At 38.5% G+C, this 20,776-nt stretch overlaps 1 protein-coding gene across 6 annotated transcripts in view; it reads left to right on the forward strand.

Annotated features, from left to right (window-relative positions):
• The window catches only part of MTR (5-methyltetrahydrofolate-homocysteine methyltransferase), a 52,230-nt gene extending 33,287 nt beyond the window's left edge, over positions 1–18,943 (forward strand). For 4 of the 6 annotated variants that reach the window (XM_064158598.1, XM_064158599.1, XM_064158600.1 and 1 more), the window contains 12 exons: positions 2,373–2,473; positions 4,376–4,443; positions 5,234–5,354; positions 6,584–6,665; positions 7,415–7,513; positions 9,111–9,186; positions 10,282–10,437; positions 11,517–11,713; positions 15,017–15,217; positions 16,385–16,577; positions 17,329–17,441; positions 17,566–18,943. In XM_064158598.1, coding sequence (XP_064014668.1) covers positions 2,373–2,473; positions 4,376–4,443; positions 5,234–5,354; positions 6,584–6,665; positions 7,415–7,513; positions 9,111–9,186; positions 10,282–10,437; positions 11,517–11,713; positions 15,017–15,217; positions 16,385–16,577; positions 17,329–17,441; positions 17,566–17,652 — 1,494 coding nt within the window. In that variant the 3' untranslated portion in view covers positions 17,653–18,943. Of the gene's footprint in view, positions 1–2,372; positions 2,474–4,375; positions 4,444–5,233; positions 5,355–6,583; positions 6,666–7,414; positions 7,514–7,594; positions 7,886–9,110; positions 9,187–10,281; positions 10,438–11,516; positions 11,714–15,016; positions 15,218–16,384; positions 16,578–17,328; positions 17,442–17,565 lie in introns of those variants that run through there. The other 2 variants (XM_064158601.1, XR_010305582.1) reach the window with 2 other exon arrangements.
• The last annotated feature ends 1,833 nt before the right edge of the window (positions 18,944–20,776 follow it).

Genomic DNA, 20,776 nt, shown 5'->3' on the forward strand with positions numbered 1-20,776 from the left:
CTAACTTCTAGTGCCCTCAGGTTGCTCTGGAACTGCCTTTTGCCTACTCAAAGGCTGTTACCATGTTTCTGTGTACTCAACTCTTCCCTTTCCTCTAGCCTTGACCATTCTTTCAGCTAAATAAACCAATTTTTTCCATTGTTTCTCTTCATTGATTATGACTTCAAGATTAGGAACAAATTCTTTACCATAGGAGTGGTGGAACACTGGCATAGGTTGCCCAGGGAGGTGGCCAAGGCTCATCTCTGAAGCTGTTCAAGGTCAGGATTGACAAGGCTCTGAGCAACCTGATCTACTGGAGGATGTCCCTTCTGACTGCAGAGGGGGTTGGACTGGATGACCTTTGGAGGTCCCTTCCAATCCAAACCATTCTGTGATTCTATGATCTCGTTATGATAGAGTAGTATGCTCATTGCATGTGTAGCCATGAGCAGTTGCAGGGGATAAGTGTTTATGAAAACAAGGTCTGAATAGAATTATCTTTTCATATGTGTATTCCTTCACCAGTTTCTGAAGATAACTTTGTATGTAATAAATAATATGTCTATAACTGAAAAAAATCAATGATTTTCAGGTCCTTGTGAGCCTTTCCTTTATGGCATTTCCTGGTTTACAGCCAGTGGTTTGTGATGCCTGAGAATAGTTATCAGCTATCTTTGATATACTTGAAATAATGTCTTCCAAATTTGGTTTATGGAATATATGAAAGGAGCATCGAAAAATACAAATATAGGATGTCCTTTGCTTCTCCATACTGACAAGATTATGTTCAGTAGAAAAGAGAGTTCAGGTGAATAGGGCAGAATGCCCTTTTAAATACTCATGTCTTCTGCTTCCTATAATACTTATAATGTGATAGATTATTGTGGTTTTGGTTTAGTATTTTTCTTTTGTCTTTGTCTGACTATGAAATTTAGTTTTGATGTATATCTACTTTTCTTTAGTCCTGGAGAAGCTTACAGTGTCTTCATGAGCTCTCAGATACAATAGCTATTACCACCAATCTGCTACTTAACACACATTAACAAGGAAGAATAGCAGAATTTCTCTAAACTATGTATTTCCTTTGGTTACCCTTCTGTGGATTTTGGATAGTTCCTAATTCTTTGCTTGTAATCTTCTCCTGTGTAATTCCATTTACTGTGGATCTGTTGTGTGATTATCCAGCATAAATGTAATGAATACAGCAAATAACTTAGAAGGAAAAATGACCCAGTTATCAAACCTGACTAATATTAATAGAAGGAGAACACCTGGTCTCTTTTCCCATGTTCTTACTGGATGTGAAGTTGTCTTCTCTCTGCAGTAGTTCAAGCAGGTCTGTTTTCTGGCTGTTGTGAGTCACCTTTATGTGTCATCTCTTTCCTGCTCGTGCTGTTCTTTTTAATTCAGGTAACACTGTCAATATTTGGCACCTTCTGCTTTGTTCTGTTGCTGTTTGCTTCCATGAGCACTGGATTGGGATCTACTGTGAACCCTCTGACAATTCTCTGGTTAAAAAGAAACAAAGTGGAATGTGACAGGTTCTCAAAAACGTAGCACACACTGAAGAGACTGTGAAAAATTCTGTGTGACTGAGGAGAGCAGGAGATAAAAAGTAGGGCTTCTGTCCTGTCTCCTCTGCATTGTCCTAGACAAGGGATATGGTGCCTTCCTGTTTAAAAAAAAGTCACTGTATAGAGAGTTGGTGAGGGAATTGATAGCTGCTGCATCTATTTCCAAAGTTAGATGCTGACTTGAAGGAAAATAATTTGCACACTGGTAGCTGGTCCATCTGATGTTACTCAGGCTACTGTAAGCTGCAGGACAGTTCTGGTCACAGGCTGTCAGGAAATGTAAAGCGTTGATAGTTACATTTGAGGATAAAGTGCTGTGGCTGTGGATCTCTACCAAGACTGAAAAGAAGCCTTTTGGATGTGTGCCCAGTACTTTGGGGCCTCTTTGCTTGAGACAAGTGAAATGTTAGTGTGCCCTAAATAGCGTTTTATTGTAATTGGTTTGTGCTCTGGTTGATGTTTGCTGCCCAGAACAGATTTTCCTTCTTGTTGTGCAGATCTAAGTTATTTATTTTTTCCAGGATATCAATCTCTGGTTAAATCATCAGAAGTTATTTGGTATAACCATAGAATGGTTTGGGTTGGAAGGTACCTCTGGAGATCACCTAGTCCAACCCTCTTACTAAAAGAAGTTCAGCTAGATCAGGCTAACCTAGTGAATCATCCGCATTCATGAAGCATTGTTTCCAGGCTTCACAATTACTTGTACCACAGCAGGAATCTTGGTCGTGGATTAGGATTGCACTGCTGAAATAACTGTGCAAAGATACTGAGCCTTTCAAGTAATGTAACTCTTGTTATTTTTTTCACTTGCAGGATCCTTACCAAGGTACAATAGTGCTAGCAACTGTGAAAGGAGATGTGCATGACATCGGCAAGAACATCGTGGGAGTTGTTCTGGGCTGCAACAACTTCAGGTAAAGAGAGTAACAGTAGGTAGCTGGGAACTAGCTAGCTGATTAATATATTATGCTAAATGCAGCTCTGGTGATAACAGAGACAGGCTTTTCTTGGCACTATCCTCTCTTGCAGCTGGGAATGCATATCATATGAGCTGTTACTAATGGGAAGGCAAGAGGAATTATAGCCTCCTTGTGTAATAACTTTTTTCCCTAAGAAATAGGCATAATGTCTGAAGAGTTCAGATGTGACAGTTGCAATAGGCAAGACTGTGTGTGGGTTATGTATGCTGGGAAAAGGGAAGTTTAAGATTTGATTGAACATTGTATTGTGCATTTCAAGATGTTTGTTAACTATGAGGTTTTAAAAACTTGATGAGGTATGTTTTGTTAAATGAGTGTTGAGATTCTCATCCCACCTCTGAGTTTCAAAAGATAGAACGTTATAAGAAAAAAGCAGCTCTCTTGGGGGTCTGTGGACATGCATCAGTTGGCAGCAGTGTTGTAATGCATGGTCATTTGTCCATCAGAGTACTTTATCAAATATCCATCAAACATGTAAAGCAGAATCTGCTTTGGAACTCTGCCTTACTATTCATCTAGTTCTGTTTGTTTGTTTGTTTGTTTGGTCAGTTGTTTTTTTAACATTGGAGTGTAATTTGCTCTAAAGAGAGCCAAAATTTGCTCTTTATTTTAAAACATGAAGGGTGAAGCTAGTAGCAATGCTGTGTATATGCGGCATGTTTCATTTTGTTCTCTTTTGAAATTCTTTTGATTGGCTTCTGACATTCTCAAGCTGTATTTAGACTTATGAAAGTCGTAATGGCTTCTGTCACTGTAACTGAGGCTGAATGAAGCTAGCAGGCTGGTGTGGCTTACTTGAAAAAGATAAAAACCTTGTCAGTGGCTAACATGAATAGGAATAAAACGCTAGCAAGGGGGGTGCAGTGTATAATTTCATAAAATGTATGCTTTAATAAGAAAAAGAAAAAAACCTTATGTCAATCCTGTTCTGTTCCTGACATAAGATTTGATGTCCACAAAGACTTTTCATGTTGCCTGAATAGCTTCAGAAATGCCACTGTTGTTGGTTTACCCTGGGAGAATGCTAAGCATACAGAGCCATTCATTCATTGCCCCTCAGCTAACCTTAGTAGGATAAGGAAAGAGGAAAGCAAGAGAAAAACTGCAGGTAGAGATAGAAATTGTTTAATAAGTAAGTGAACGGTAAATGAAAGCAGAGAAAGGAAAACTAAAGCAAATCATGCAGAAATAATCACTCCCCACCTTCCACAGATTGATAACTAGCCTGTTCCATAGTGAATGATGGCTAACCCCTGCTAAAACTCTTCCTCTTCCTTTTTATTGATGAGCTTGATATCATATGCCATGAAATATTTCTTTGGCTATTTTGTTTCGTCTGCCTGATTGTGTCTACTACCAACCATTTGTTCATCTCCTAGGCTATTCCCTGAAGGGTTAGAATGGGAAGTAGAGAAGGCCGTGATGGTGGACAAACACTTTTTGTCAACAGTTAAAATGATAGTGTGTTATCAGCACTGTTTTGGTCACAGATCTAAACCATAGCACCATACCACCTGCTATGAAGAAAATTAACTCCATCTCAGCCAGATTCAGCAGAACTACCAAAAAAAATGGGAAAATGAAAAAGCATCCTACACTTGAATTTTTTTATTTACTACATCATCTGAAACTCTACTGAAAATTTTGCCAGACCTGGATATATTTTCTGTATTAAAATTCCTGACAGAGGTCTTAAGAGAAACAGGCAGACAAAAATCCTCAATTTTAACTTCAATTCTAGGTCAGTCATTTACAGTAAGAGCAGTGTATGTGCCCTTTAGCAGGAACTTGACCTGTTTTTTAAACAATCTTGTGTCATCTCACTTCTTTTCACAGAGTTATTGATTTAGGAGTCATGACTCCGTGTGATAAGATATTGAGAGCTGCTATTGAGAACAAAGCAGGTATAGAGAGATTTCATTAGTACTCCTGAATTGTTTGATTTTTAAACCCCACCCACATTTTTAAATGCTACTCATTGCATTCTTATGCTGTCTGTGATTTGTTCAGACTATGTTCACATAACCCAAAACTGTCTGCATTAGCAATGGTAATTCTGTATTTGGCACTTCTCTGAAACAGCCTAAGGAACTGAAAGACTATCAGGACAGCTCTAAGGGAGATGAATTTGTTTTACAGTTGGAGACTTGGAAGGTCAAATAACTTCATTCTGGGTCTTAAATCATTAAGAATTTGACTTTCAGCCTGCCAGATCAGTGAGTGTGAAATCGGAAATAAATTGTGCTAATAAATAATGAACTTTCTGAAACAAGATACAGTTGCTTTGGAAACAATCCAGTGCATCTTGGAAAAGATGAATTGTGTGTAACAGGTGGCTGAAAGCATTTGCTCTATCTAAGAGCAGCACTTATAATTATTTTGTCTTATTTCCCTCCTCAGTGCTGAAGCTCTGAGATTGGAAGCTTGCTAATCACAAACACTGTGTATTTATTTCTGAAGCTAGAGCAGTAGGTGTTCAGATGTGAAGACTGAGAAATACCTTAAACTGTGGATTTGGAATCACTTTCACTTCCTAATTAGGTTAAAACCTATTTCTAGACTAGTAACTACCCACCTTTTTTATCTCACTGTTTTCTGATGTATGAAAGAAACCTTTCTGTAATAATTTCTCTGTTTTTCTAGAGTGGATTTGATGAATCTTTTTGTGTCTGTGTGTTTGTAAATTTGCAATAGATATAATTGGCCTGTCTGGTCTCATCACCCCTTCTTTGGATGAAATGATTTTTGTCGCCAAGGAAATGGAGAGATTGGCAATAAAGATTCCTTTGCTGATTGGAGGAGCAACTACTTCTAAGTAAGATATCTCAGTTGGGAAGATGGAAAATGTGTATAAAAATAGTGTTAATCAGGGAAAAAGAATGTGTGTAGCTGTTTCTACATTTCCCTCAGGTAATTTCTTGCATGACTAGAAGCTGTGAGCAGTATTTCTTTATCAAAGAAACACATCTTGTAGCAGAACTGTTGTGTACTGTATTTTCAGCCTTAGGAAATTATCCCATCATTTTAGGGACTGTGGAGAGGGGTCACCTGTATGCAGAATTAACTGTAGCCTTTTTATTTTTCTCCGTCTATCTCTTTTCTTGTGGCTGGGATCCTGAGAAAAACATAGAACTTTTTTTCTTTTGCTTTAGCAGATCAGGGTAATGATGTGGAAGATTCCTTCCTGGCCTCTGATAGCAATTAATTTGCAAAATTATGTTTGGACTTATTCAAGAAAGAGAACTCTGCTTTGTTCATTAACTGTTGGACTTGACAGTCTTAAAGGTCTTTTCCAGCCATAGTGATTCTGTGATTCCTGCACTTTCGTCCATGCTTTGCCAGGATTCCAAGCAACAGGGGCAGTCAGCTGCATTTCACGTGATAGTTTAGGACTTCAAACTTCGATTAACAAATAGTACTATAGTACAGCAGAGAGTCTTCATTATGTGCTGGATTATTTCAATAAGAACTGTAATATGTGAAAGTGCTGAATAATTGGATGAATTGTGAATGTTTTATGTGGATTATTTGACTGACTAAGCTGGCTCAAGTTTGTAGTAGTTACTGACCACTGGCAGAATTCCTTCATCAGGTGAATAGAGGGCTTGTGCTTCGAGTTTTGAAGTAGAACATCACAGAAATAGACCAAGCATCACTGAAATATGTTAATGTTAAACCAAAGATACCATGTAGGAGGGAAAATGTAAGATAAGCAAAAAAGGCTTTTAAAATGTTGTTAATTCTTAGTAGAGACTTAGTTTGGAACATTCTCACTGAGATTTTCTGAAGCTCAAACTAATGAATTGCTGATTTTTGATCAGCTGGTAAGACAGTGAGAGAGTGAAACAGTCTGATACTGTGTGAAGTGTTTGTGTACTTATTAAAATCTGTGTTTAATCATCATTGCATAGCAGATGGATGAATTGCTTTCCACTTCTGAAGTTGTGGGCTGTGCATTAAGGCAGGCTTTATTTCACCTGGGTTAGGGGTTTTTTGTTGTTGTTCAAGTTGTGAAATGCTCACTCTTTTTCTGTTTCATTGAAGAACGCATACAGCTGTTAAAATCGCCCCACGATATAGTGCACCTGTAATTCACGTCCTGGATGCATCCAAGAGTGTTGTGGTTGTAAGTTCTACATTACAGTTTCTCATCCATGCAAAAATGCCTCTCATCCTTTCCCTGAGTCTTAATGTTATGGCAGAAAATTGCAAGGCATGACAGAGACAGGTTTCTAAACTACTGCTCTTTCAGTTATTTTTTGTTCCCACATAGTTTTCTCATCTGCCTTTTCTTCTTATTGTCGCTGGAGACCTTTATTTAAATGCCCATTTCTCTAGTAAGGGTGACATGATTAACTCTGAGTCCTTGTCTGTAGTTATGAGATGTTTTACAGTGACAAGTGATAGCATTAGATGTGAACTGCTAGCTTCTCCATTTTGGATGTGTTTCTGAAGTTAGTGATATGGCAACATTAGTACTATGAAAAGTGTGTGGAGTTTTCTGGGATGAATACTCAGACAAATGGGTAGTCTTAGCTGGAAAATACATTGTGGGAACAAACAGGCCAAGCTGTGTGTTATTTCTACATCTGTCCAGTCTCTGAAGTCTTGAAGTATTCTCCTTTCAGGTCTTTACAAAGCCAGGCTTGTCTCTGCTAATACTCTCTGTGTACTATGGGAGTGCTTTCAGTAGCAACCATGTTCTTAAATATATTTTTACTCTAGTTTGCAGACTAATGGTAAGGCTTAGTATGATGTGGTCAAATGTGATGGGAAGGCAGTGTGAAAAGAGAGGCATCTCAGTCTGAAGTTCACGCTCTGCCCTTGTGATAGTATGTTACAGTACATACTTACTGCTTGCTTTCTTTTTTTCAGTGCTCCCAGCTCTTAGATGAAAGTGTAAAGGATGATTTCTTTGAAGAAATCCTAGAAGAATATGAAGAAATTAGAAAAGAGCACTATGAGTCTCTCAAGGTACAAATGTAATTGTTCTTGCTGCAGCTTTTCTTGTTTGAAGTGACTGGTACTTGCCTCTTTACTAACTCTCAGTTTCAGGACCATATGAAGACCTTCAGGTGTATTTGTTCTGATTTAAAACATGGAGTAGAACTGATGGAAGACTTCCAGAAATATTTGTGACAGCAAAAAAAAAACAACTTACAGGGCACCAGTGCTTTCCTGGAAACAGGGCACTACACTAGAACAATTAAAATGGTACTGCTTGGTTTTACTGATACTAAACCATAGTCTATTGGATATTTTACGCCACCATGCTTTCCTGATATGTTTGTATTGTTTAGGTTATGGATCTGAGCAGTCTCAGAGCTGAGATTGCATTTTAGGAAAGTGAAGAGAAGGACACAATGAAATACTGTGCATATTAACAGTAGGAAACAGATAACATCTGACTCCTCTATGGCTGCTCTTGCAAAGAAACACAGAAAAAAGCTGAAAGTAATTTGACTCTTTTCTGGTCTCTTGATAGAGAAAGATAAAGCTTGAGGAATCCTGCTGAAGATATTTGGCTTGGCCAAGTTTAAGACTGTCTTTGCCCAAGTAACCAGTCCACTAAGCTGAGATCAGTGAGTGCAGCAGCCTTCTTTAAGCAGAGGCCAACAGTGAATTAGTGGGCGTGACAGCAGTTGCTATACATTTCTTGTGCCTTTCAGAAGAGCCAGTTATTTGCCCAGAGACATGCTGCAGTCACTGGTTGTGGTGGTTTGGCCCTGGCTGGGGGACTAAATGTCCACCAAAGCCACTCTATCACTCCCTTTCTTACATGGACAGGGGAGAGGGGAAAGTATAACAAAAGCCAGTAATAAGATAGAAGCTATGTAATAATAATAAGCAGAAGCAAAGGCAGTGCACAGAAAGCAAAAGAGAGGTGTTATTCTCTGCTTCCCATCGTCAGACAGTGTTGGTCACAGGAGGCAGCTCTCTGTGTGTAACAGTTGCTCTGAAGGAAAATACCCCACATTTCCTTCTTTCATTTAGTTCTTATATCTGAGCTGGTGTCATATGGCATGGAATATCCCTTTGGCCAATTAGTGTCAGCTGGCTTGGCCGTGTCCCAAGATCTTGCCCACCCCTCAGCATGCTCTTGGGGTGGGGAAATGTTGGAAAAGCAGAGCCCAGATGCTTGTTCAGCAGCAGCCAAAACACTGCTGTATTATCAGCTACAACACTCAATATACAGCACTAGAAAGATGCCTCGAGGAGAATTAACTCCAGCTCAGCCAAACCCAATACACTGGTGGTGGTGTCACTGCAGTCCTAAGCTGTTTTGCAGGCAGTAGGAGAATATCTTGCTGTACCTGTATTTTCATGTATTTTGAAGTTACAGAGGAGCTTCTGATATAGTTCAGAGGAGCTAGAAGTCTTTTTGGCCATTGGAGATATAAAGGTAAAAGTAATGCTGTGATTCAGACATAAACTTACTTTACAGTTGTGAACTGGGAGTTGTTGGAACTGAAATTGCCTACTGTCAGGTTCGTCCTGAAGACAACAGATCATCAGATTATCTGTTTGAAAGATGGCTGGCTTTGTGAAATTAACCTTTATGTCCATACAGGAACGAAGATACTTGTCTTTACAGCAAGCTAGAAGAAAAGGTTTCCATAATGACTGGTTATCAGGACCTAAACCAGGTCAGTTTAAGTATTGTTGCTCTTCCTGTGCCTTTCCTTTTTGTATTTATTTTATATATATTTTTAATTAGATTATTACGACTAAGCAGATTGTTACAATTCAGGATATGATAGTACAACAACTAGAGTCATTTGGCAACAGCCTGAGCAGACAATTTTTTTGGGATAAATTTGAGAATCCAGGTTTTGCTTTACATTTTTTTTTGTAGTATATTTAAAGAATAGATATATAGGTAATTAAAAATGATATTTAAAAGTCCTAAACCACTGAGTTACCCATGACATCATACAATCAAATACAATCCTACTTGGTAAAATAATGTCAGATAGCTCATTATATTGTTAAGCTTACTGTACCATATTTAGGGAACACATATTGTGACATGACATTTTTTTCTCAAATTACACTCTTCCCCCATCAGTTTCTGAACTGATTTTGGCCTCTCTCATTAGACACTAGAAGTACAGACAGTATTCTACAAGAATTGCATCCTGCAGTGATGTTAACCTTTCACTCTGTCATTTCATTTGCAAGACTCAAGAAGCTGCTGAATTTTCAGTAGCTCATCTTAATAAAGGTTGTGTTACCAAGTATTGAACAGCACAGACAAAACAAGTGCAAAGTCTGTGGCCACATCATAACCTTCATAACAGATCCATCTTGGTTTTTTTACTTGTGCATGTACATCTGAACAAGTGTGTGGTGGTTGTAATAATTCTTTGAGGATTTGTAAATATTAAAGGTGTATGACCGTAAAATATTAGGTGTTGATAAGTTGTGTAGGTTTTTGTGGTCTTCTGTTTTGTCCAGTGAATTAAGTTCTGAAATTCAATAGCTAATAAGTGTTGATTTATGTGAAATAACAAAAAGTCTGAAATTTTCAGACTGTCTATTTCAACTTTATATGGCTTTTATGACTTTTTTATCACATTGTAACTGTAGAGTTTGGTATGAGTTGTGATAGGACAGTGAGAACTCTTAAGAGAAGAGGCCATTTGCAGTGATGGGAGCTGGTGAACCTCAGCTATGCTGCACATGGAAGAGCAGTAATAAATTGTTCTCATCATGTCTGCTTGTACTTCTGATTCCTACAGCTAAGCCAAAATTCATTGGCACAAAAGTCTTTGAAGATTATGACCTGAACAGGCTGGTAGAATACATTGACTGGAAGCCTTTCTTTGATGTCTGGCAGCTCAGAGGGAAGTACCCCAACCGGGGTTTCCCAAAAGTCTTTAATGATAAAACTGTAGGTGAGTACTGAAAGTGCATGTGCTGTGTGTAAATAATCCTAACATAAATGCCACACTGCATCAAAGTTCTGAATAGTTTGGAATATATAGCAATAGTGGAAACCTTGTTTCACTGAAATAATTTGTTTAAAGCAACACCTAGTGAACAGGTGTTGGCATGTGAGACTGAGAAATTAATGAGGAAAAAATGCCCCATCATTTTAATTGGAATTCGCCCACCAAACACAGAGAGGTATTTTAGTGACAGAAAATGGCAGCATAGCACTTAATGTATTATCTGTGCCCCTGTTGTGGCCCAGCTAGCAAAGGTTTTAGGAAGGGCAGGTCCTGCCTGACCAACCTGATCTTCTTTTATGATCAGGTTAGCTGCCTGGTGAATGTGGGGCAGGCTGTGGATGTAGTCTACCTGGACTTCAGCAAAGCCTTTGACACCATCTGCCACAGCAAGCTCCTGGCAAAGCTGGCAGCTCATGGCTTGGACAGATTCACTCTGATATGGGTCAAGAACTGGCTGGAGGGCTGGGCCCAGAGAGTCATGGTGAATGGTACCACATCCAGTTGGCAGCCAGTCACTAGTGGAAAAGACTGGATGAGGCACTTAGTGCCATGTCTAGTTGATTGGATAGGGCAGGGTGAAGGGTTAGACTGGATGATCTTGGAGGTCTCTATGATTCTAAGACGGCAAGACAGCCCTGTTTTAGTTTTAAACCATTCAGTAGGCCTTGAAAACATTGCTGAAAATGCAGGGGTGGCAATGAAATCCATGTTTCTGAGTCTGCTGCACTGTGGTAATGTAGGCACGCACACTCTCTGTGGCTCATTTTATTCTGTGCACTTTGCCCCTACTAGACTGATGCTGGCTGAAATGTTGTGGGTTTCTTTGGTTGTTGTTTTTTTTCAAGATACATGTTAAAGCTGTGTAGGCATAATCACGCTGCTATCTCTTTACTATAGCTGACAGATTGTTACAGTCATCAGGAAATTATATGGAAAATGAGCCTGTCTTTACCAATTCTTAAACACATTTAGCCAGTTGTGAAAGAATGTCTTTTCTAAAGGTTTCTCTTTCTTTTTGGAAGGTGAAGAAGCAAAGAGAGTGTATAATGATGCTCAAAATCTACTGAAAACGTTGATTAATCAGAAGAAATTACAAGCCAGAGGTGTGGTTGGGTTCTGGCCAGCTCAAAGTGTTCAAGATGATATCCATTTATATGCTGAAGAAGAGGCAGTGGGATCTTCAGAACCAATAGCAAAATTTCACGGCCTGAGGCAACAGGTACAATAACACAACATTTGTTAAATAAAGCATTTTTCCCCTCCCTGAATTTCAAGAATGTAACAGAAATGCCCTATTAAATTCTGTCCAGAAAATGGTTGTCATATCTGTCTGCAGCCACTGTGCTGCCATTTTTTCAGTAATGGGAAGATCTTATTAGTCATGACCCAAGTGTTTGTATTGTAGCATTTGTAGTAGTGCAAAGTGCTACAAAATGCTGTGTAGGTTTACTCTCTTCAGATATGGCATGTATTTTGTCTTCACTTTAAGATGTCCTGTAACACTGTGCTGTATAAATTCATCACATGGATCCTGTCTGCTAAATTACGAACATTAATTCTCTGATATCCCTGAATTCTGCTTTAGATGAGAAGTTCTGCTTGAATGAGTTGAAGGTTAAAAACAGCAACTATAATTAAAATACCTAGAAAATAAAGTTCAATGGAAATATGTGTTCTTCACTTAGGGTGCTGGAGTTTTTTCCAATGAAAAATTCTGCATATGAGGAAGCAGTTTAGTTAGTTGGCTGCTAATTCAGATTTTCAAGATGTTCTGCCTCTCTTTCTTCCCTACCTTCTGACTTAGTTCACATATTCAGTCATAAAACATGGCAAAAAAAAACAAACAAAAACCCCAACTACCTAAATTTCTGGAGTCGAGTATTCTGTGAGGACAGTCCTACACCAGTATTTCAGAACTGTACTAAGAAACATGACAGCTAAGTTTATCAGTGCAGTAGGTTGTATTTACCCCCAAAATAAACCACCAGACTAGCTCAGAAGGTTTGGAAGCAAAATAAAGCTGTATTTACAAAAGCAAGCAAAAAATCTAGAAAGTATAAAATGCAATGAATATGTACAATATATACATATTTACAACTCAGAAACAACACAAGGACCCCCTTGGATTGTTCCCCACCCCTCGGACAAGCCCAGAGGGAGCTAACAGCAGCCTCCTTCTTCCCTTCCCCCTTCCCAGTACCTCAGACACATAGTATGCCAGCAGAAGGTCAAGAAAGAGATAAGAGACTAAGGCAAAGCAGAATCACAGAGAGAAGTGAAAATGAGATGAAAAATAATATTTTATGCAGCAAACTTTATCCTAATCAGCAAGGGAATGGAATGATACAGACTTATTCATTTTTTTTTTGTATCCAATCCCCTGTTTTGATTTCTTTTTCCTGTTTTCTACTCAATGTCTCTGCAACTTTCCTGTTCTTGTTTATAAGTAAGAGCTAGGCTAGAGTGCCTCACAGACAGAGTTCAAGTTCCCTGGATGGATTTAGTGTATCTTGACAGTCCACGGAGATGTTTATATAAAGTCTTAAAAGCATTCAGGCAGGGCTGTTCCAGAGCCTTATTACTTAATTAAACATTTTGATGTTCCATCTGTATCAAGTCTACTCCAGTTTCTTTACCTGGCCTTTTTCTATGGTTCTCACAGAGAAAATATCTGATTTGATACTCTTTTTGTAATGGCTTTTACTGGTGGGAGACTGCATATTCCAAAGTTATTCAGCCTGTTCTCAAAGGTTAAGGCCATGAAACTGTGCTATTATGGGTACTGTTCTTCTGGACTCTACATATTTTAGCTGCATCTCCTTCAATCTGGTGTACATAGTAGTTTGGCAGGAGCTTCACCAGAGCAAAGCAGAAGACAGTAATTGTCTCATGTTTCTTATATAAAATGTTCCTTTCAGTTCACAGAGTTCTGTCTATACATTGACACTACTAAGAATGTGACAAAAATCTACAAGTTGGAGTATCTAGTATTTTCCTTAACTATAATCAATACCAAAAAAATATTAACACTTGTTTGGGAAAATTGTATTTCTTCAGTGTCATGGTACTTTCTGTAACCTGGGAGGTTACAGAAGTTAGGGAAATGGTTGACCATTTGTCTTTGGGTTTGGGTGTGTTTGGGTGTATTTGTGTTTTTTTGAACTGCAGTTGGAAGTAGGTGAAAAGCATTGTTAAAATAAGTTGTAGAAAAAGAGAGGAATCTTTAGCTAAGTAACAGCCACAAAATAACTTCTAAGCCTGTAATTTGGGTGGATTTACAGGAGCTGTGCCACTTTTTAAACAGTACTTGTGACCCCACAATTAATATGCCAATAGGATCATCAGTCTGTCTTCTGGACAGAAAGGCAAAACCCTTCAGAATTACTTAGTGTCAGTTGTATTTTCTTTGCAGTGCCACACAGTTTTTTCCTAGGAATGGAATATACCTTGTGCTTGTTTCCATTTATGGCCAAGAACAACTAATATAGTTTTACCAAAGCTGCTAGAAGTATTTAGGGAAATATGTGCTTCCAAATACTGCAATATTAATATCATGGAGAACTAAATATTCTGTTTAGTCAAAGAAGGAAAGCAGAAGAGAACAGGCTCCCCAGAGAGGGTGAGGAGTCTCCTTTCCCTGGAGACTTTCAAGGCCTGTCTGGATGTGTTCCTGTGTGACCTGAGCTAGATTGTATGGCCCTGCTCTGGCAGGGGGGTTGGACACGATGATCTCCTTGGGTCCCTTACAACCCCTAATATCCTCTGATCCTGTGATCCAGAACAGAACTGGGTGAACATTTTCCCTTTTTTCCCCACTCTGCAAGAACAGAAAGGATCAAACTCATTTTTACCTGTTTCTGTTCCCTTTTTCCATTTTTGAGAAGGAGCCAGTGGGCAGGATATTTCCACTTTGTGTAAACCCACTTGAGCTTTGCTTGAGATTCCACTTTTCAATAGTGATAGATCCATTTTGTTTGTATTTTGTGTGTGGCACTTTTTTGTCTTAATTACTGACCACATACTTTATAGCATAAGAAGCTGTGAAAGCTTATGAACTCTCACAGCTGGTGTAAAACAGTAGTTGGTGAGGAATTCTGCAGTTGGCATAACTAGGGTACAAGCTGTCAGTTTTCCTAAGGAATGTGCAATCTGAGTGCTGGAGATGGAAAGTTCCTCCTCTAGTGGTTGGTACAAGCGTTCCTTAGTTTTGTAGTAGTCTGTCTGCAGACTAAGCTGTTAAATCTTGTTGGTTGTAAATAGAAGCAGAGCATGTCTATATGTGTGTTTAGCACTGCATCTCTCTTTGATGTTTTGTCCTTGAGTGATCCAAACACCCTCAGAGTAAGAGAGATGTTTTTCTCCTAATTCGAGGACAAGATTTGCATGGCTCAATGACTAGTTAGATGTCTGTCTGAAATGCCTTAAGCCTTTTAGTCTTAAAAATGCTGGTCTTCAGATTAATAGTTCACTAATAGTATATTTAAACACATTTTGATTTATTGCATTGTTTTTACTGCTTTAGGCTGAAAAAGACTCTGCCTGCACAGATCCGTATTACTGCCTCTCTGACTTCATAGCACCATTGGATTCTGGCATTTGTGACTACTTAGGCCTGTTTGCTGTGGCCTGCTTTGGTGTAGATGAGTTATGCAATCAATATAGGAAGCAGGATGATGAATACAACATCATAATGGTAAAGGCTCTTGGCGATCGATTGGCAGAGGTATGAGGTTTCCTTTGCAGATTTAATCACTGTGTGTATTAGATTTGCTTGACAAGTTACTGTTTGAAGTTTTAGCTTAAATTTAGGCTATTGCCTGTAGTGTATGCTCTGCATTAAATCTGAAAGTGAACTGAGTCTACTAATACTGTCATGAAAGTCCTTTTCTGAGCCAAGGGGAACTCTCCTGTCCATATCTTACAACTGCAAAAGAGTCTCTGAGCTCTTTATAAGCGTTTTGATGATTGCTAGAGTTTAGAATGTGGTAGTTTTAAAACAAGTTTGTTTAAAAAGAACTATCTCATTTTATCCACATGAGAATGTGTTTGGACCCAAAAGCAACCCACTGGTTATATTCTTGAATTGCACATAGGCCTTCTGCTTTTAATGGTGACCATAAAGATGTATTCAGGGTCTTTTGATTTGACATGTCTTGGGCTTTGACAGATGTGCTCTTAATTCTCTAACTGAAGTGCCACCCCTTCCCTCCTACCCCTCTATGCCCATCAGCCTGCCCCTACACTTACACCTCAGTAACCATATTAAAACTTAGAGTGACCTAGTAACCTCAGGGCAGTGCAAGTGGAGTTGTGTATTTCAAGCTGCAAAGTTTCAGAAACTTATTAAATGCTGTCTAAATGTAGTGAAGTGGAAACTTCTCTTGAAGGTGGCCATTGCTGGCAAAATTATGTAAGCTGTAAGAGCTGTTAAGAAAAGCTGTTGCCCACTTTCAGCTTAAGGAAAAGTCCACTGCTAGAAAGAGCAGCACTTAACATCTGATATTAGCAATGATTCAAGAATGATGTGGCCTTCCATAACTAGACCTCACCAAGATAATTCAACAGTCACAACCTAAAAACTTCAGTGTTACTTCTTTTCTGGTTACTTGTCCATGTCTTTACCTCTTTGAATATGCAGGATTTTAAAACAGGACAACCAAGAAACACTGTTTGCTGATGAGAGAGAAAATTGAAATACTTAAATTAGCAGAAGAAATATTGTATGTGAACTTTAATGCTATTGAATTTCTCACCTATAATAAGAACTCACTTAAAAATTAAAATGGGAATGAGGACACAGTCTCTATCAGTGTTTGACTTCATCAAATAGCTATTGTATCAGTCTGCACAAATAAAACCAATATTTAAATCTTTGCCATTCTATTCCAAGGCATTTGCTGAGGAGCTCCATGAAAGGGTTCGAAGGGAATACTGGGCTTACTGCAGTTCTGAGCAGCTAGATCTTTCTGACCTACGCAGGATTAAGTATGAGGGAATTCGCCCTGCTCCTGGGTATCCGAGCCAGCCTGACCACACAGAAAAACTCACGATGTGGAAACTTGCAAATATTAAGGAAACAACAGGTACCTCTGTCTGCTTTTACTGAAAAGTCTTACACAGGTTTTATGCAAATGAAAGATTGAAATGCCAGCAAAACAGTGAATTGAGTAGTACGGAGCCACATAAGAAAACCAAACTGAAGCAATTCTGGGAATCATTGTCTTCACCTTTTCATTGCCTCTTATTTTGCCTCATTCAAGGAAGAATGTGCAAACTACTGCTAGCGCTTTTGGTGAGGGAGTTATTTCCCTAATTAGCAGATGGCATGCAGACAGAGTTCTGCTGTACAGAGAAAAATTCTAGCATTCTTATGGTTGCAAGAAGACATTCCAGATATAAAGAGGAAAAAGCCAATTCAGCAGTGTGATTCCTGATCTGCAGAAATCTTGAGATAGTAGCTCTTAAAGGCATTAATTAAGTTTTCTTTCCTCTGATATTTTATATGCCACATATTTCACTGCTGCTTCCACAACTCCAAAAATACCTTCCTGTGTTTCAGAACCTCTCGTTACCCATTTCATTTGCCAAAATGTCTACAGATTTTCCTTCCTACTGTATTGTTACTCTACAGTAATATTGTAGTGAAAGTCTGTGTTATATTTAAAACTATGTGCATTTTTTTGATAGATAACAAATGGAAAATTATTTTGGTTTCAGTTTGTCTGAGAGCTTCTTGGTTTTTGACTTTGCTTGAAACTATCCAACAGGAAAAGGTTCTGAATTCATTCTTGTCACCAGTTCAAAGCATAATAAAATTGTCATTCTCTTTTCCAGGAATTGGTCTAACTGAATCACTAGCAATGCTACCTGCTTCTGCAGTTTCAGGCCTCTACTTTTCCAATCCCAAATCCAAATATTTTTCTGTTGGCAAGATATGTAAAGATCAGGTAATTTCACGCTGTTCATTCTGGTAGTTGTCACAGCATTCAAAAACACCTTAGGAGCAGATGTTCAAAAAATGTTTGTATAGGAATTTCCAAATCTTCATCATGTTTTGTGGTCTCTTTGCAGGTTGAAGATTATGCACTAAGAAAAAATTCATCTGTGGCAGAGGTAGAGAAATGGCTGGGACCAATTTTGGGATATGATACTGAATAACTGTGACACTTGTGGAGGAACATGTTCTTATGATGGTTTATTCACCAGAAGGAACAAGATAGTTCTTCCCACTGAAAACAGCTTACTTCCATCCATCCCAATGGCTTGGCTGATTTTAATTTTTGATCAAGGAACTTAATATTTCAAACCTGCCCTGTTCACTTGGCTTGGGACCATGAATGCACTGCAGATCTTAGTCACAGCAGCATACTCTTATTTATTTTTAGTTCCTGTGCAAGTACTTTAGCTGGGCAGCTGGATATAGGGTGAGATGAGGAAGCTGCAGAGATTGCCTGTCCTAAGGAAGGCTTTGAAATCCAGGGCAGAAATTTCAATCCCATTGGCTGTGGATAGATGTAGAACACAATTTTACTCCTATGATTTGATATATTTTGGCAAATTCTGGTATGGAAATATGATGTAGTTTTTCTGTAAAGTCACAAATGCTTTGTACCAAGTGATCACGAACAACTGAAGTATAACACTCTGCTCCATGCTTCGGTCCTTGTGACTGGGAGATATGTTGTGCTCTCAGAATAATAATCAGGATTTTAAATGACTTTGTGATTATGATTGCAGTTAGAAGTATCAAAATAATACAGTGTGTTGGAGCCATATTATTATGACAGAACATGAAATAGGATGACTGAGCCTATGGGTTGTGCACCATATGCTTCCTCTTTCAGCAAGACACAATCTGTTTCTACTCTGTATAAAGGATAATGCCACTTCCTACTTTATGTCATGAGGTTTAATTCATGTTTAAATGATCTTTTGTATATGAAAAGTGAGAGGGAAGCATAACTGTTACTACAGACAGACCGAAAGCTTGGAACTGACTTCAGTGTTTTACAAACTTTTTAAGCTTCCAGGTACCTGGATTTTAAAAACAAGTAGTAGGAATATTATCATAAGTTACAGCTAATACTGTAGGCTTGTTCTTCAGAGTTAACTCTGAGTGAAATAATTATTCATAGCTTTTAATAGCCTCTGAAAAGTGATTCAGATAGTATTTAAATGCTGTTTTAGTAAAATGTTATGACAGAATGCCCTCATTTTTCTGGGGTGTCATTGTAGAGAAAAGACCAATGTTATAAAGAGTATGTTCTTTTAAATAGTTTGTCTGTAATGTAATAATAGCTATATACTTTTTGTAATGTTTTCATCAGACTTTGTGGTAAAAGCATCACCTTGAATCACAGTTCAATAAAGGTTAACTGTCAATGGTCTTATCCTGTTAGAATCTTTTAAATGGCAGCAATAAAATGCTTGCAGTGTTCTGAACAGATAATGTCAACATTAATATGTACATTATATCATGAGTCTGAAATTATTGAGGCTGCTTTGGGCTTTTAAAGTGGCTCTGTGTGTTCTCAACTGAATGTTTTAGGATGTCTCATCCTTTAATGACTTACAAAAATAATTATTAAATAGAACTCTCCCTCTCTCCATAGACATCAGGGGACCTGAAACACATGCTTGTTGATCAGCTGATTCTGGTTGCTGCAGCAGTCCCTCAGTAGAACAGTCTTTCAGATTGCAAAAAATACAGTAAACCAGTCTAATATAAAGGAAAATTCGTTCCTGAAACAAGCAGCCTGTAAAAATTGAAATCCTGCTTTCTTTTTGCAAATCAGTTTAATGCTTAGCATATCTTCTCTCTCCCGTTTTCTTTTATATTCTTATAGTTGGAAGCAGAGCACTATATTAGTCTGAGATGTCAATTGTATGGATGAGGTCAAAGTTTGACTTGCACAGGGGTTTGGTTGTTTATGTGTTTCTTTACTTTCCTGAATCAGTAGCACATACTTCAGCCAGTGCAGCTTTACCAGAATCAGGGTAACTGCAGTAGGTGCTCTGCTCTGTAGCAGTGGTGGTGTTACCTTGTCTACAAGCAAACGTTTTCAAGTGATACACAGTTGCTTTATCCCTTCACAATTGACGTTGTACACTGAGAAAGATGATCATCTCTGCTTGTGGAACTTGTCATTGTGAAAACCTGTTTGGAAGAATTGCTCATGGTTATTGTGCAGCTGATTCTACCAAGGATATTTTCTTTTAAAGTGTATTACTTTGTCAGTTGACAACCAAGAAAGACAAAGCTACATTCTTCTCTCCAGTAAAAAAGGTAAGTTGAGGAGGAAAAGAATGTCATAGTTCTACCAGGTAAGACTGTTCTACTTCCATGAAACTATATTGAAAAGCCATGGTAACAATTTATGTTTTTGAAGTCATGAAATGGAGTGGATACTGCCCAAGAAAGACCAGCAGTGCGTAAAAGACTTCTTGTGGTGCTTTCTAAATCTATTAACAAAGGTACAAGATGTAAGAGATTATGAAAATGTAAGAATAATTTGTATGCAATTATCTTCTACTTAATAAGAATAATTAGATGTTTAAAATGTTTAATTTTTTTTTTTTCTTCACTCCCTCTGCCCCCCAAGTGAGGCTGGCAACCTGGAGAGTCAATTAAGTTTTGAGGCACACATCTTATTTTATGGTGTCAGAAGGGAATACTATCCCTAAACTTCACGCTTTATTAAGAAGTTGTTCAGTGCTGCTGTTACTCCTGGGATGATTTTAGGCAGTTTATTTTGGGATGAGAGTGCTGCCACAGATCAGGCCATTCCTCAAAAAAATCTTTTGGGGTTTTTTTTTGTATGCCTATTTGAGCATATTTTAGGAATCTTTGTTCAACTACATGAACCTCAATGACACCCTTTTGTTTAATTTCTGTTTCTGAAAACAAAAGCGATGTCCAGAAAATGAGGGGACTACTGAAAATCCTTTGAGGGCCTTCCCTTTTAGAAAGGAGCTACTATAGAATGTCCAGGGCTGGAAGGGATCTTGAAAGATCATCCAGTCCAACACCCCTGCCACAGCAGGATCACCTATACCAGATCACACAGGAACACATCCAGGTAGGTTTTGAGTATCTTCCAGAGACTCCACAGCCACCCCAGGCAGCCTGTTTTCCAGTGAAAAAAATCCTCCTCACATTTACAGGAAACTTCTATCTCAGGTTCCACCCATTGCCTGTCATTGGGCATCAGTGAGAAGAGCCTGGCTCCATCCTCCTGGCACTCACCCTTGAGGTCACCTCTCAGTCTCCTCCAAGCTAAAA

Source organism: Pogoniulus pusillus, chromosome 18, assembly GCF_015220805.1.
Source record: "Pogoniulus pusillus isolate bPogPus1 chromosome 18, bPogPus1.pri, whole genome shotgun sequence".
NCBI classification, from domain to species: domain Eukaryota; kingdom Metazoa; phylum Chordata; class Aves; order Piciformes; family Lybiidae; genus Pogoniulus; species Pogoniulus pusillus.